Source organism: Python bivittatus, unplaced genomic scaffold (genome assembly GCF_059951505.1).
Source record: "Python bivittatus isolate LINGU-HERP-01145 unplaced genomic scaffold, Pbiv_v1 ctg000070_np1212, whole genome shotgun sequence".
NCBI lineage: Eukaryota > Metazoa > Chordata > Lepidosauria > Squamata > Pythonidae > Python > Python bivittatus.
This window is the reverse complement of record NW_028277034.1, coordinates 24642586-24658286: the sequence shown is the minus strand read 5'-3', so window position 1 is coordinate 24658286 and position 15701 is coordinate 24642586. Positions and strand designations below refer to the sequence as shown.

Here is a 15701-nt window from a genome sequence, read left to right as displayed (position 1 = left end):
GCATAAAAATGAAAAAATGAATTTGTGATTTATGATTCTGATAGATTGTAATCATGAAGCAACTTTAGAGAGAGAGTTTAAAATGTAATTGTACTTATAACTGCTGTAAAGAATATTGGAATTTACTTCTTTATACCTTTATATCTTCCTTTTTTCCTTTCTTTTTTTTCTAATTTCTTCCATTTTCTTTTCTTATTGCACTTTTAGCTTTTTCTGTTATTTCTTTCTTTTTCATTTTCTCTGTTTTAATTTAGTTTGTATTAGTTCTTATTATTGCTTTTAAAGTTTTTAATAAAAATTATATAAAAAATAAAAGAAAAGGCCTGAATGGAAGGAAACCTGAATGGAAATAGGGTCAACTCTTTACAAAATGCAAACTTTTATATTGGTCAGGCTGCATTTTTCCTGGAGGCTGTAAACTTTTAAGGCCTCATAGTGCAAAGTGATCCTTCTGTATGTGCAAACCCCACGTCTTTAATATAGGGAGCATTAGGGAGCATTGTGTTGATTGAGGTTCTGCGTTCTATCTTGGAAATAGAACTTTGAATTAAACTAGTAGTATAAAATATTATGTTTTATACTATTAGTTGTCTAAATAATTGCCTTTCATAATTTCTTTTAAAAATTTCCACTGCAAGGGTATAATTATTTACATCTAAAACTGCCCCATGTCAATATTTGGCAACAAATTTTCATTTTAAATTCCACACAAGGCTTTCCTAGGAACAATTATATTCAGTACAAAATTAATTTATGCTCAAAGCTCTTTATGCTATTTTCAAGAACTACAACTCCTTCTCTGTAACACACACCCACATGCTAACCAGTGTGTGCCCCATCACTGATCATGGTTACTGAAACAGTGAAAGAAAGAATGCCAGATGCATAATGTCAATATGTAAATGCAACAATCTACCAGGAGGTAATTATTTGCATTTTTATGCAAATATCCGGAATATACAAGTGGGCCTTGAACAAAATTCTGCAATGTGGAGTTTTCACATTCAGTGTTCTACCCACTTAATTCCATTGTTCATCCTTCCCCTCCTCCAAAAATCAACATTATATGCTCACTACGTATGCTGGTCTGATTTTCTGGGGATACAAATGGCCAGCCTTGCAGCCAATTCTAATCAGAACATGGCTTTGTTTGTTTATAACTGTAATGAGCAGATTCAACTCATTCCTGGCATCCTTGTCTTCAATCCTAATTAGACTAAATTTTTTTATTTCTCTATTTGTGACAGCAGCTTCAGGTCAGTTTTGGAGACTTTTAAAGAAACTTTTTACAGTGAACTAGGAAGTGACCTACCAAAGATCATGATGTTTGTTTCTAATTTCTATTTGTGCACATCTCTTCTGTCTCTCATTCTAGTCTCCTATTTCCTGGTTCCCCCCCCCCCCCCATCATTCTATTCCATGCCACCTCTATCCACTTTTTCTCCCTTTTTTCCACTATCACTCCATACCATTCCTTCTTTAATTTGATTGTCAGTTCTCCCTTTCTCTCAGCCTATCAACATTTCATGCCACTGTGTTATTACTGAAATATCTCTTCCCTTTATGTTTTTGTTAAGACTGTTTTCTATCCTTTTTCTTTGTGGAGTTATCCCTGAATATAGGATATCTTCCATTTTTCCCTCCATCTCCATTAGCATGAGATTATTCTATTTAGTACTAATAGGAATTGTGGTGATTTTCTGTGCCTTAGAAAGTACACCAAGCTGTAATATTTTAATGAAGGCCATAAAGGTTCATCAATTACTATAAGATCCTTAAACACAGAAAGATGATATACATAGAAAACTGGGGGCAAAAGTATGAAAGACTTTGCATTTCTGTTTCTTATAAGATTTAGGTAAATGTATAATGAAACCTGATCTGATTTATGGTGCCTTGCCCCTATAGCTAACAGCCAGAAAAAGGGAATGGCATTGCAATGACATGTAAATTGGCAGTAGCTTATATCACGTATACGCAACTGAACACCTTGGTATCAGCTACATGCCAAACCAACAAATGCAGCTATCGCTATCATTACACACCATCTGCAGCTGTGCCAAATTTAACGTCCTGTAACTTTGACTATTTATCTGTGTCTCTGTGAAACAAAAGCCTCCACGTGAATGATTTCAGAAATGCAACGGGAATAGATTCAACAATGTTTCTAGTGTGTGTTTCAAAGGGCACCAAATCAATCACTTAAATAATCCTCACATTCTGAAGTTTTATGAGCATAATTAGGAGACAGCAAGTTTATCTGGGGGTATTTTTGGGTCACTAAAAAAAGGGGGCTAGCAAACTATTTGTTATTTACCTGGGATACTATTGGGACCAATGACTTTGTTTAAATCCATTCCTCCTTTAGCCAATTTGAAGCTTCTGAAGTAGTAGAAGCTACCCAGACATTTGATAGGGCACAGCTACATAAGTATCTTTATTGCACTGTGAAATATAGCCAATTAAATCAGTTGACAGCCCTCTGTAACATAAGTGTATAGTCCTTTCTTACAGCTTCTTAAGTTTAAATAAGGTAATTCTTCTTCTCAGCTTTACACAACTTAATGGACACCTCGCTTCGTATATCTCACGCTTAGTGCTATTGACAGTTGGTTATTTACAAAATCAGCACTCCTGCCCTGGGAAAGTCTAGCTCCCAATAGTAAGTATACTTACAAATAAGTGGTTCTATGATATTCAGGGGCATTTACCTCTGAGTAAGCATCCTTATGTTTGCATCGTAAAGAGATGCAACAACACTGCCACTTGTTAATGTTATTGTATTTAAAAACACAGAGGAAAGATGTACACATGAAGCCATTTTTCTCCAACCTGACATTCTCCAGATGTTAAGACTACAACTCCCAGAGTGTCCAGCCAACATCCGATTTAGAATTTTGGAAGTTATTTATTAACACATCTGGAGAATACCATTATGAGAAGATTACATAGAGATGATCCTAAAAAAAATGTTTTTTGGGCCACATTCAATATCATTTTTTTAAAAAATAATTTGTACAGTTTTTTTAAGCTATATTTTCTTGTGCCAAATAATTTAAGACTATCTTTAAAAAACCACTTGCATTCCTTACTTCAGCTTTTCTTATAAAAATCTAAAAATAGGCTTTCCTTTAAAAATTTATTTTCCACATGGAAATGTTATTAATCATGTGAACAGCTGGGATAGCAAGAACAAGAAATTCCAAAGCAGGATTTCAACAGGATTTTTCCCTTTGAAAAGCAAAACCACCGCAACCATTGAAACCACTGAAATTATAGTTTTAAGGCTTTTTAGTTTTATGCAGAGTGTCCTAAAAAGCAACATATTTGGACTTCCATTCAGGGGAACTAAATGGCTTCCATCTAACAATCCTACTATTATAACTCTATATAGATTGGAAGGACTTTCTGAAAGAATCTGACACCTGGGGCCTGTAGCCCGACACTTATAACCTCTAATCTCACTGTGATGGAACCAACTCTATGTCATGACGACATCAGCAGGAATAGAAAGTGGATGAACTCTTGAGTTGATATTTTAAAAGGGCAATGACCTGTGCTGAACTCCGAGCACTGTAAATAGGCAACAAACTCTGGCAGTTTAAAAATTAAAATGTTTGCTGGCGTTAAAGCACAGCATTTCTAATATGCAGCTTTGGAAAGAATAAACTTTAACTGCAAAGAACTAAAGCGCCTCACCAAATAATCCTTCATAAAACAGTAGCTCACAGAACGGGCTCACAATCGGTCCTCCTGAGAAAGGAGCGTCATCAGATTTTGCCTTTCCTCAACTCTCATCCAGCACCTCCTGCCTCATCCAGTTGCAGAGGGACAAACAGGAAGCTGGGCCACAGCCATTTTAAGCTCCCTCACTCTTTCAGCCCTCTAAATTCTAGCTATTCATGGGAAGACCTAAGACGAGCAAGATGTTCCAAATGAATTAAAGCTTTACCGATTGTTATTATAAATTCCAGATAACATTGAGCATTCTAGTTTTCTTTTTTCCTTTTAAATGTTTCTTTTTAGATTTTAAGCCTGAAGAAAGAGACTATCTCTTGTTGATCTTTAAAGTGCTCTGGAAGTGTTTATGGCTGGACAGTAGGTACAGGTAGTTCTCATTTAGCAACTGCCCCGTACAGCAACCATTCGCAGTTATGACAGTGATGAAGAAGTAACTTTATGACCAATTGTCTCAAAGGTCTATAAAGCAAAGGAAAGCTGAAGTAAGATCATAAGCACAGTTGCAGTTTCACATAGCAACCAAGTTGCCAGTCCCAATTGTGGTCACTAAATGAGGACTACCTGTAAATGCTTTAAATCAGCTATGTAAATCTGGTTATTTCAGGACTCCGTGTAGCAGCCCTGCCAAACTCCTGGGTTTGGTCCTCAGATCCCATTCAACAGAAGCCGTGAAATTATAATATTTGTATATGAAAGATAGGGAAAGTAGTAAATAATCCTATTAACTGTATTTAACTGCACCACTTACTTATCCTGACTCTTCCCACTTTTTGGCTGATAGCCCTGGTGGTCTAATTAAAGGCCCAGGTTGTTCCTCTATTTGAAAATCAGTTTTGCAGCCCTGCCTTAAATAAATAAATAAATAAATAAACACAGTTAAACTTTTACCAAAATAGAATATTGGTGAAGCTTTCTCACTGCCAAAATGTGTCTTTCATTACTGACTTGAATCATAACCAAGTTGTTCCGGGGACAGGCAGTTTTGATGTTTGATATTAACGTTCCCTTTACATTTCTATTTTCTCCAACATATGTTGGGAGATACTGGATTCTCCTTGGTCAGGGATGCAGAAGACCATCAGGTAGTTACAAAAACCTGTCGCAATTCTTAAGCTATGAACATTACAAACTATTACAAACAGTCCCAATTTTAACCAATATCACAACTCTTGTCACACTGTTGATACCTTGCTGCTCTGATGTATGACAGTGGAATCTATTTTTAAAAATATTTCACAAGCGTCACAAAAGAATATGGACAAAAAACGTAACTTATAATAGGTATCTGGAAAGATGAGGCAGATGATCAAGAATGGTTATAAACTAATATTGGTAAGGGCAGATCAAGGGTGCTTGAATTAACACAGTGTTATGAGACTAACTAGCTTGCTGGGAACTGTAATGATAGAATATAATAGATAAAGGGAGAGCGGGAACCTTTGGACAACTGCTATGGTTGCTGGAACTGCATTTTTTAATGGTCAAATTTGGAAGCATAAACATTGCTGAAACTGAGGTTCCTACTGCAGCCTGAAAGCTCCAGCTTAGTTGTGTTCCCTCATGGCATATAAAACAGTAAATCTGCAGCAGCAAGATTAGAAGAGGACAGGAGTTAGCAGAAAGTATTTGCAAATTCCAGATATTTGCAACTCGTTTCCGGAGCTATCCAGAAGAACATAGAATAAGTGTCAGAAAGCATAGGGCTTACAGCTCACAGGTCAGACAAAACCTTTTTTCTCTCCAAGAAGGTATATATCAAGGACTCCAAACATTTATTTTCTCAAATCAAGACTGAGTTATATCAGATATAAGTCTTAGATATAAGACCATGCAGAAAATTCATTATTGAATTTTATGAGTATGTGAAAATAGTATTTGTGGGAGCAAAGAAAACCAAGCAGTATTTGGTATGTAATGCAGTTATTTAACCTCTACATTCCCATCTCTTCCTTAAAGCATTATTCTCCAATATAACAGCATGATCACAGCCAATCAACAATCATGTACTGAGCATGTTGATCCTATGGTTCCATGCCACTAATGAGATTTGGTTTTGAATTAATATCAGAAAAAAATGAATTGTACTATAATCCCCTATGAAAATTCCAGTTTAATGAACTGTTTTCCAACTGGAATGCAGAGGATCAACTAACTGAAAATATTTCAGAAGAGCCACCATAGATACTTTTATGAATCACATCTGTAACATTTTTTTCAAAGCAAAGTGATCAATGGGAACTTACTGCTTGTGGTGTTGTTACTTTCCCCAGCCTGTGGAAGAGGATTTGCATCCTGGATAACTTGTAATACTCCAACTGTCCGGATAGGGGGATCCATTGCTATAGAGCTTTCATTCACAGTTATGTCACTAGCTCCTGTAATCTGATTGGTTGGTGGCCCTCCTATAGAAGCTTCAAAATCTGGAGGGATGTCATCTACGCAATCTGCATTGGGCTAAAAGAAATGAAAAAGAGAATCATAGAATTGGGAAGAAAGATTGTAAAAGATAATGTTCAGGAGCAATATAGATTGAAGAGGTCTGTTTTCCCCCACCTCCAAAAGTCATCCCTACAATTTATATGTGATTCCATATTAATATATTCCATATATTATCAGGAAACAGATTGCTAACTATGTATTTTCATTTCACTTTAAAGAAAAATAAAAGTTGATGGATTCTATATTAATTTGTATATTGTGCTGAAAAGAAATGGCCATATCAGAAATTTGTTATGACAGATTTTTGTTGCAAAATTGCCTGGGATTAAAACAGTAACTCAATTTATCTAACACTGATCTGAAAATGAATTTATAGCATTTTCACATGAGTTGGAATGCAAACCATTTTATACTTACTATGGCCATTTCTTCTCAGTGAAACACTACATATACTTCTATTTCATGACGTAGGTTCAGTGAAAATATCCAGGGAAACACATTCAAAGAGCACTTTTAATCAAGCAGAGATGATGTTTCACTCTTTATACCAATATAGATTATACAATGAAACAGTCTTCCTCATCCAGGAGGCATAGATAACTAGTGTTTTTTGGGTTTTTTTGGAACAACTTCTTTTCTAGCCAAATCCAAACTGCTTGGGAATCAGGAAAAGTTGTGGCTCAGTTCATCTGGGGGGGACTATCTTTTTCTTTCTACAACTCCTTTTTTCTGAACCTTCACTGCTTTAGGAAACTCAAGATTCAAGGAATTCATTGTGTTTTAAAAACAATCTTCTTCATCAGCTCTTATGGCAATACCAATGCGAATAGTATCAGTGATTTCTCTAAATATTTAAGTTTGTAAGAAGATAAACTTTTTTCTTCCATTAATAGCCTCAAATGACTCCAATTATGTAAATGGTATCAAATAAAAAGTGCATCAAATATTAATAGTAACCAAGTTTCTTTTCACTGGTCATTTCTTCTGTATAGCACTACTTGTCAGGCTTTGGTATATTTTTATTCTGATGTTGTGCATTTCTAAAGTGTGAAGTTAATGATTGGTTTTCATTTGGAAATACTGTGATGTATCATCTTTAAATGTCTTTTTCTGAAATGGTGTTTGTAGCAAGCAAAGTAACTTGTTAAGCAGGGGCATTGTGACTATAGCCCCTTATACCAGACTGTCAGTCCACTTCCCCACAAGGGAGATATATTTTGGGTCATGTACATAGCAACATACACCAGCCCCTCCCTCTGCTGAAGACAGAAAAAGGATGGTTGTTTTAAAACAAAAGGCAAAACTCAGGATAAATCTGTGGAAAGAGGCTTGGTAAGGAATGGGGCTTCCATCTTCCAACAGCCTCTGATAAGTGACCAGACTATTTCAAGAAGCTGGGGGAGATCCAGGTAAAGGAAGCAGAGGAACTTTGCTTAAAAATGATTCTGTTTATGTAGAAGCAGGTAAAATATATAGCCAAGAATTTGCATTAGAGTTTTATATTTCTGTTTGTTGTTGTATTTATACTTCTATCTTTTATTCCCCATGCAACTTATGACATTGGGTGTTCAGCTTCAGCTTCTATTCTTACTTTGGGCTGGGTTCAAGTGTAATATACATACAGTACATACATACATACATACATACATGCATGCATACATACATACATACATACATTTCTTTTAAAACTATGCAGGATTTGTAATAGTCATCTGAAGTCTCTCCAGCATCCTTACAGAGATTCTGAGAGAGCTTTCAATTCATAGTAGGCCATTGCCATCCTGTGTTCTGCCTGGAGCATTTTATTTTCTTTTGGGATTTTAACTCATCTGTAAGCAGTAGACCAGATTTTAGGCAGTTCTGTCATTTTTCTTCACATTGAAGTTTGCATTTGTGTCAGTACACACCTAAGTAAACCTTAATTTCTTTAATCAGACACAATCTTCAATCTAAACTTAGGGTTTCTTCCTCTCATCTCAGAGTGGGTGTAAAACATGGACAAATAAGGGAATGGCCTATTATTTTTAACTGCTGCTTAAATAGAAGGTTATTCAAATGGGCAGCTAATTTCTAATCACTTTCATTATTTTTAACATCAAGATGATCAAAGAAGCTAAGAATCTCTAGTCAGATAAACATGTTTTCTTTCTAGCCTGAGCAATACTATACATTGGGTAGGGACACTCAATTCTCTTTGCGTTTATTGCTGAGAAGAACCATAGGCTAGGTGAGATGGCCAGAGAGAGCCAAATGATAGATGCGAATTTGTTGATGGGAAATTCATGATGGCTGGTTTTTAACATAATGTTCTGTTTGTATTAGATGCCACTCTTATGTATAGGTTTTACCTTATCAGCATAAACAGAACACATATTTTCTTCAAGCATTTGTTCCTCTGATATCCACCTGCCAGCTGGGACCCACCAAACGTAGATCCCTGGCAGATGGTATCCGCAGCATGCCCTCTCTGCTGGATCTAAAGGGGTGGGCTGATATAATCAGGGAGAGGCAGTCCCTCAGATAACCCGGTCCCATGACATGAAGGGCTTTAAAGGTTAAAACCAGTACCTTGAATTGGAAGCAAACTGGCAACAAATGCAGCTCGCAGAGCAGAGGTGTAACGTGTGCTGTTGTCAGGCCCAGCCCAAGAACAACAGTCCAGTTGAGTATAGTTCCTTTATTTGCTTACACCTTATAGACAGAATCTTGCCAAACTAAATCTATACTACAGCAACTAGTGGATATACCCTGGGAGATTCTAGAGAGTGGCTATCCTGAACTTCTTTCGCTTCCTACACTCCCCTTGAGGACTGCATTGTCTCTTATCTCCTTTCCTGTTCTGAAATGTACTCCCTCCCTCCTGATAACCTTGATCCCCCCCATCACTCTCTTCCTCATAGATATATTCCATCACATCTGTCCTAGGAGCACACATAACTGCCTGCACTGCTGCATTCTGCACCAGCTGAAGCTTCTGAATACTCTTCAAGGGCAGCCCCATGTGGAACACATTACAATAATCCAATCTGGAGGTGACTAGGGCATGAGTGACTGTGAGCAGAGCCTCCTGATGCAAGAACAGGCACAACTGGTGCACAACCTGAAGCTGTGCAAAGGCCCTGCTAGACTCACGACTCTGACAGCAGGAATCATGAGTCTAGGAAGACCCCCAGATTGCGCACTGGGTCTGTCTGGGGCAGTGCCACCCCATCCAGCACCAAAGATGGCATAGTCCTAGAACCAGCAGGCCCCAAAACCCAGAGCCACTCAGTCTTGCCAGAGTTCAGCTGAAGCCTGTTGTTCCCCATCTAGACCCTCACAACCTCCAGACACCAAGATAAGACATTCACAGTGTCGCTTAATTCACCAGGAACAGAGATGTATAATTGGGTATCATCAGCATACTGATGATACCTCACCCCAGGGCAACAGATGAGCTCACCCAGCAGCTTCATGTAGATGTTAAAAAGGAGAGGAGAGAGCACTGAACCCTGTGGCACCCCACATAGTAGGGACCAAGGGTGGGATCTCTCCTCCCCAGTCATCACCAACTAGAACTGACCCTGAAGAAAGGAGGTGAACCAGCACAACACCGTAATGCCTATCCCCAATCCTCTGAGCCGATCCAGAACAATACCATGGTTGATGGTATTGAAAGTTGCCAAAAGGTCAAGTAGGGCAAGGATGGATGCACAACTCCCATCCTGCCCATGCCAGAAATCATCCAAAAGTACAACCAATGCTGTTTCATCCCATACCAGGGTCTGAGTCCTAACTGAATGGGATCCAGATAATCCACTTCATCCAAGTCCTCTGAAGCTGTTGCACAACCACCTTCTCAACCATCTTCCCCAAAAAGGGGAGGTTAGATACTGGACAAAAATTGCCCAGAATAGTGGGGTCTAGCAATGGCTTCTTGAGAAGGGGGTGAACTAAGGCCTCTTTAAGAGGTAAAGGAACAACCCCATCACTCAAAGAATTAACCACTGTTAGAACCTACTCACATGACACCCCCCGGGCCACTTTCACAAGCCAGGAGGGGCATGGATCTAAAGAGCAGGTGGCTGAGCTCACAGTCCTAAGGACCCTGTCCATTTCCTCAGGTCCAACAGGTTCAAACCATTCCCAGATAACAGGGCAAGACTACCCCAGGCATCTCCTCTGGACCTGCCACAAAACCAGTATCCAACTGCGAGTGAATCTGAGCAATTCTCTGACAGATGCTGGGCAAACTTTTCGACAACCCCCTGGAAAAGGTTCCCCAGACCCCTTTTACTCAAGAGGGCTCGTGTTACCCAAAACAGGGCTGCAGGGTGGCAATCTGTGGATGCAATAAGGGCAGAGAAGTATTGCTGCTTCATCACTCTTACAACCACAAGCTAGGCCTTAATAGCGGCTTACATTCATCCTTGGTTGAGCACTAGCGATGCTCTAGATGTCTTTTGTTTCATTTCCCTGAATTCCTCTGTAAACCATGGGGAGTGACGGGATCCCAGAGAGGGGAAACTCACATGGGCACAATCCGATCCAGCGCCTCAGCTGCCCCCTTGTTCCAAGTGGCAATCAAGGCTTTGGATGGACTAATTTACTTATAAATTAGTGTATATGACTTGCTTTTTGTTTTAAAAAAAGAGTAAAAGTTATATTCACAAAATACAATTTTACTTATTTTATTACTTGGCATGCTTACCGGAATCCCTAGTGCTTTTAGTATGTTCATTTTACACATAGGACAGGTACGATGATCTAGGAGCCATGGATCTACACAAGATTTGTGAAAGAGATGCCTATGAAATGGAGGAAAATGGCATTTAATTCAATTTTTTCCCCTCTGTAAAGTCAGAATTTTCAGATATTAAGTTGAAATAATTTTCTGCAATATACAATATCTAAACTAATGATATGTTTCTGCAACATTTTTATCAAAAGGAAAACCTGAAGAATGAAGCCATGAGTTAAAAAACAGAAGTATTTTGGAGTTGGTTATGATGCAGTATTAGAATCTTAGAGAAATATCCCAGAGATTGAAATAAAGTGGATCAAATAGCTGCTATTATTATTATTATTATTATTATTATTATTATTCATTTTAAAAATCCATATGATCATCACTTAAGGATGTATGTGAAAAATAGCATAAATAAATGAACAAATTCATTGTCCATGATAACAATTCCAAACTTAGATAGAGATAATGAAACATTTGTCCCAGTATGACGAATAAAGAGTTCATTGTATTTTATTTATTATGACAGTAGTGGGGGACCTGTCATAAAAGTTAAGACATATGTATACTCACCCCAAATAATGTGACATTACAGAACATTAATAAACATAGTGAGTGTATACAATAAATATGTCAGGTGCTAGGCCTGGAATCCAAAACTTCTATATCAAGCAACCTAATGAAACTTTGAGAAAGATTCTGAATTTTTATTAAAATCAATTACTTTATTAAATTTGTTGGGATAATGATAATAACTTACCGGCAGGGCAAAATCCTGACAACATCATTTGGTTTGTATCCCTCAATACACACTGCACAGTTATCAAAATCAGACTCAGTTTCCTAAAAAACAATAATGCTAATTAATATTTTTACAACAAAAATCCAAGCTGAGTGAAATCCACACAGACGCGTCCTTGTTGATCTAGGCCAATATCCATGTGCAAATGAATGGTGGTAGGATATAACAGAGCCTACCCTGTTTTTTTCCTTGTGGTACATGTACATGGACAGTCTAAACTTCAGATCACTGTGAAAATGGTAGCTTTGCATGAACCTTCTGTAGGTTTATCCAATCTTTCAAACTCTGACCAGCTGAGGTCTTACACACTCCATTTTGTAGTAGCAAGTTTAAAAACTTCTAGTTTTATTTTTTATTATTTTGTCCTTAATATGCTTGTCTCTGAACAAAGTGGTCATTTTTAAAGAGAAGAGTTTTTAAAATTACCTTATCTCCTTTCCTTATTGTTCTGACTTGCAGTTTGCTGATTGCTTTCTTTGCAGCATCTCCAAGACGGCGCTGAAAAAAAAATCATTTTATACTTATAGGAGATTCCTTCATACAGTTTACCTCTTGCATTAATAATAATTCAAGACCATTTAAAACAAAAGAGGGAAAAACAGGAACTTCTATAGGGAAAAAACTCTGCAGAACACTTAACATAGCACAGATTAAAAATATGAAATTTTGAACCTACCATATTGAGATTTTGTTACTGAAGTGTTTAAACTAGATATTTCTTGCTTTCTGTGTCTTATATTTACTTTACTAGCTAGCTGTTTAGTTAACCAGTGACTAGCACATATCCAGAAAAATACATTAATACCCTACAATATAAAGAATATATATGAATATCTTAAAAATTAAGGCTAAAACCAAGAACATCTATAATTGAAGAAGGAACATAACTGATTATCTGATCATATGATTTCCATACAGATGGTCCCAAATTCATACAAACCCACCATGCTATTCCCTTTAGGGTAAGCAATATTATGGAAAATTCAGGAAAAAAGTGATAAATAGTGGATAAAAGAAGTTAAAGGCAGGAGATAAAAGAAAGGAAATATAGCCACAGCATTCTTTTTTACATAAATATGATTCATTATATGCCTCCATATTTTCTTTTCCTTACAGAGCAAACCATCCTTTCTTCCATCACATCCACACATTGATTCATACAATGCCTTTTGTTCTTTAAATTTCTCACCCTCTCATCAGCTCTGTCCAACTATGACTTTCTTGGTCTTCCCCTTCTTCTGAATCCATTCCCTTTCCTTCATATATTTGTTTTGCAATTTGATTGTTGCTCATGCATCCATAAGAGCCAGCTATCTCAACATACTTCTTCCATCATTCATTTTCAAATTCAACCCATATTCATTCAGGAACGATTCATTCTTGATCCTATGTCTTCTAATTTGATCACATATGCTTCTTAAGTACCCCGTTCCCACTGCATTCAAGTTAGTTTTATGTCTGCCAACATGCCCAACTCTTTTCCATTTAACAAAGTGGACAGAAACATGCTCTTAAACATAGACATTTCTCTTCTTTTCACAAATGTGTATTTCTCTCAAGAGAACACATTTACCTATTACTGTTCTACCAGCACTGACACATTTTAGAATACTTCCATCCATTTTTCCTCCTTTAGTAAGCATTCTTTCAAAGTATACACATTTCTCTACTTGCTCTAATTTTTTACCATTTATATATAATTTATTTTCAGATCCAAACTCTTTGGTGCATCATACAATCTCTCATTTGCAAATCATTTGGGTTCTCAGCTCAAGCATGCTGCCACATGCATCATCTGCATGTGGCAATACCTGAACGTTCACGTCTCTGGCCAATATGCCTCTAAAGTCACCATAGCTGTCATTATACATTAGTCCATAAATGCATTAAACAATCAAGAGGACATCACACATTATTAACTTACTCCCTACACAATGTTGAAACATTTGCTAAATATTATATTAATTCTCCAGTTGCACCATCTACACCTATAGCCTTACAATTTTTCAACACTCTCACAGGATTTATGACTTCCCTTTTATCATTTTTTCCTTGAACATGTATAGCATCCATTTCAGTTCCATTCTTGAACATGTATAGCATTCATTTCAGTTCCATTCTTTAACATAACATTATCTTTCCCATTCAAATCTCAAAATACTTCTTCCAGCATTCTGTCACTTCAGTTCATCACAAATAATTTAAACACTTTCATTTTTAATCCCATTCATTCTGCTAGAAGCTTCTTATTAAGTCCTTTTCATCCATTTCCAAACCATTTTTATTTCCATAAAAAAATGTTCTGTATTGTCACTGTTTCTTCCAATCTTAACCATTTCTTGCTCTTTTTGACTACATTCTTTGCAGCTATCATTTTATTTCTATATATGTTATACAATAGCTATTATCCTTATTTTTCCATGATCCATTTTCTTATATGCATTTTTTCACATAATCTTTTCTTATCCACAGCCTTTTTCACTTCATAATTCCACCAGGCTTCATTTTTCATATTTCCCATTATAGTATAACCTTTGGAGTACTTTGTAATGTAACACTTTTCATTCTGTTCCAAGAAGCTTCTGTTGGAATTATATTTTGGACATATAAAAAACAAAGGACTAGCTGAACCAGAGAGAAGCTGTAATGATCTGCCACTCTCGATTCCCAATGAAAGAAAGTCTCCTTGAAACCGATGTAGGTTCAAAGAAAAGCTCATTTATTGAGAAGTAGTGTACAGGTCCAAAGTGTTGCTAAGACTAAGCCTGGGCACACCAAAAAGTTACTTTTACCCATTTCTTAGTGCACCCCCCCTTGCTAGCTTTCCCAGTCCTCTTGTCCGTCTCCCATTGGTACGACCTTGAGCATTCTTGAGAATCCAATAACAGCCCATCTGCTTCTAACGGCTCCTTCACAGCATGGCGCCCCCAATCTACAATGGCAGAAACGAAGCAACCAAGCTAGCAAGTTGGTTAATTGATTGTGAGGATTCTGACATGTCGCCCCTCCAGAAGAAAGAATCAGATCAGGGTTGCTGAAGTGCTGATCTGAAAGATAAAACATCAGAGAAAAACATAGGTACAGTTATACAACAGGATTCATATAGTTATTTGGGCTTATTTGGGTAACATTTGTAAAAGTCCTTGATTAACTGCAGTGCGTTGACATGCTTCTTTGCCACCCATTCGCATGGAGACCTGGGGAAATGCTTCCACTGAACTAAAAATTTAATCTCTCCATGGTGTTTTTGGGCATCTAAAATCTCTTTAACCTCAAAATGCTGCTCACCTTCAATCATTATAGAATCCGGAGGTGGTTGAGTTGGGTGACATTCCAGCAACTCCTTACAGGGTTTCAGGAGGTCACTATGAAATACAGGATGAATCCGTTTAAGGGTCAGAGGCAGGTGCAATCAAACCGTTATGTGGTTGATAACTTTCGTTATTGTGAAAGGTCCCACAAACTTGGGACCTAACTTTTTCAATGGCTGCAATGTCCTCATATGCTTAGTTGATAAGTACACCTTGTCTCCCACCTTCCATTGCGTCTCCAGTGATTGCTTACGGTCAGTGTATTTTTTGTAACTTTCCCTAGCATCTTCCAGCGCCAACTTTATATCTGGCCATATCTCTGTCATTTGTTTAACCCAATCATCTGCTGAGCTCACATGAATGGGCTCCTGAGGGATTTCAGGGATCGGAACAAAATCCTGACCAGTGGCTGTTTTGAACGGGGTAAACCTTGTCTCCCATCTTCCATTGCTTCTCCGGTGATCGCTTACAGTCGGCATACTTTTTGTAACTTTCGCTAGTGTCTTCCAACGCTGCTTTTATATCCGGCCATATGTATGTCATTTGCTTAACCCAATCATCTGCTGAGCTCACCTGAGTGGGCTCCTGAGGAAGTTCGGGGATCAGAACAAAATCCTGACCAGTAACTATTCTGAACGGGGTGAACCCAGTGCTTTGGTGCACTGTGTTATTATAAGCCACC

The 15701-nt window shown here is 37.5% G+C and overlaps 1 protein-coding gene across 1 annotated transcript in view; it reads right to left on the bottom strand.

Annotated features, from left to right (window-relative positions):
* Positions 1-15701, bottom strand: part of RNF150 (ring finger protein 150) — an 88953-nt gene that overhangs the window by 13640 nt on the left and 59612 nt on the right. Inside the window, exons 3-6 of the mRNA XM_088132826.1 lie at positions 12135-12206; positions 11667-11749; positions 10871-10967; positions 5985-6195 (exon numbers count right to left, since the gene is read on the bottom strand). Of these exons, the coding sequence (XP_087988952.1) occupies positions 5985-6195; positions 10871-10967; positions 11667-11749; positions 12135-12206 (463 nt within the window). The remainder of the gene's footprint in view (positions 1-5984; positions 6196-10870; positions 10968-11666; positions 11750-12134; positions 12207-15701) is intronic.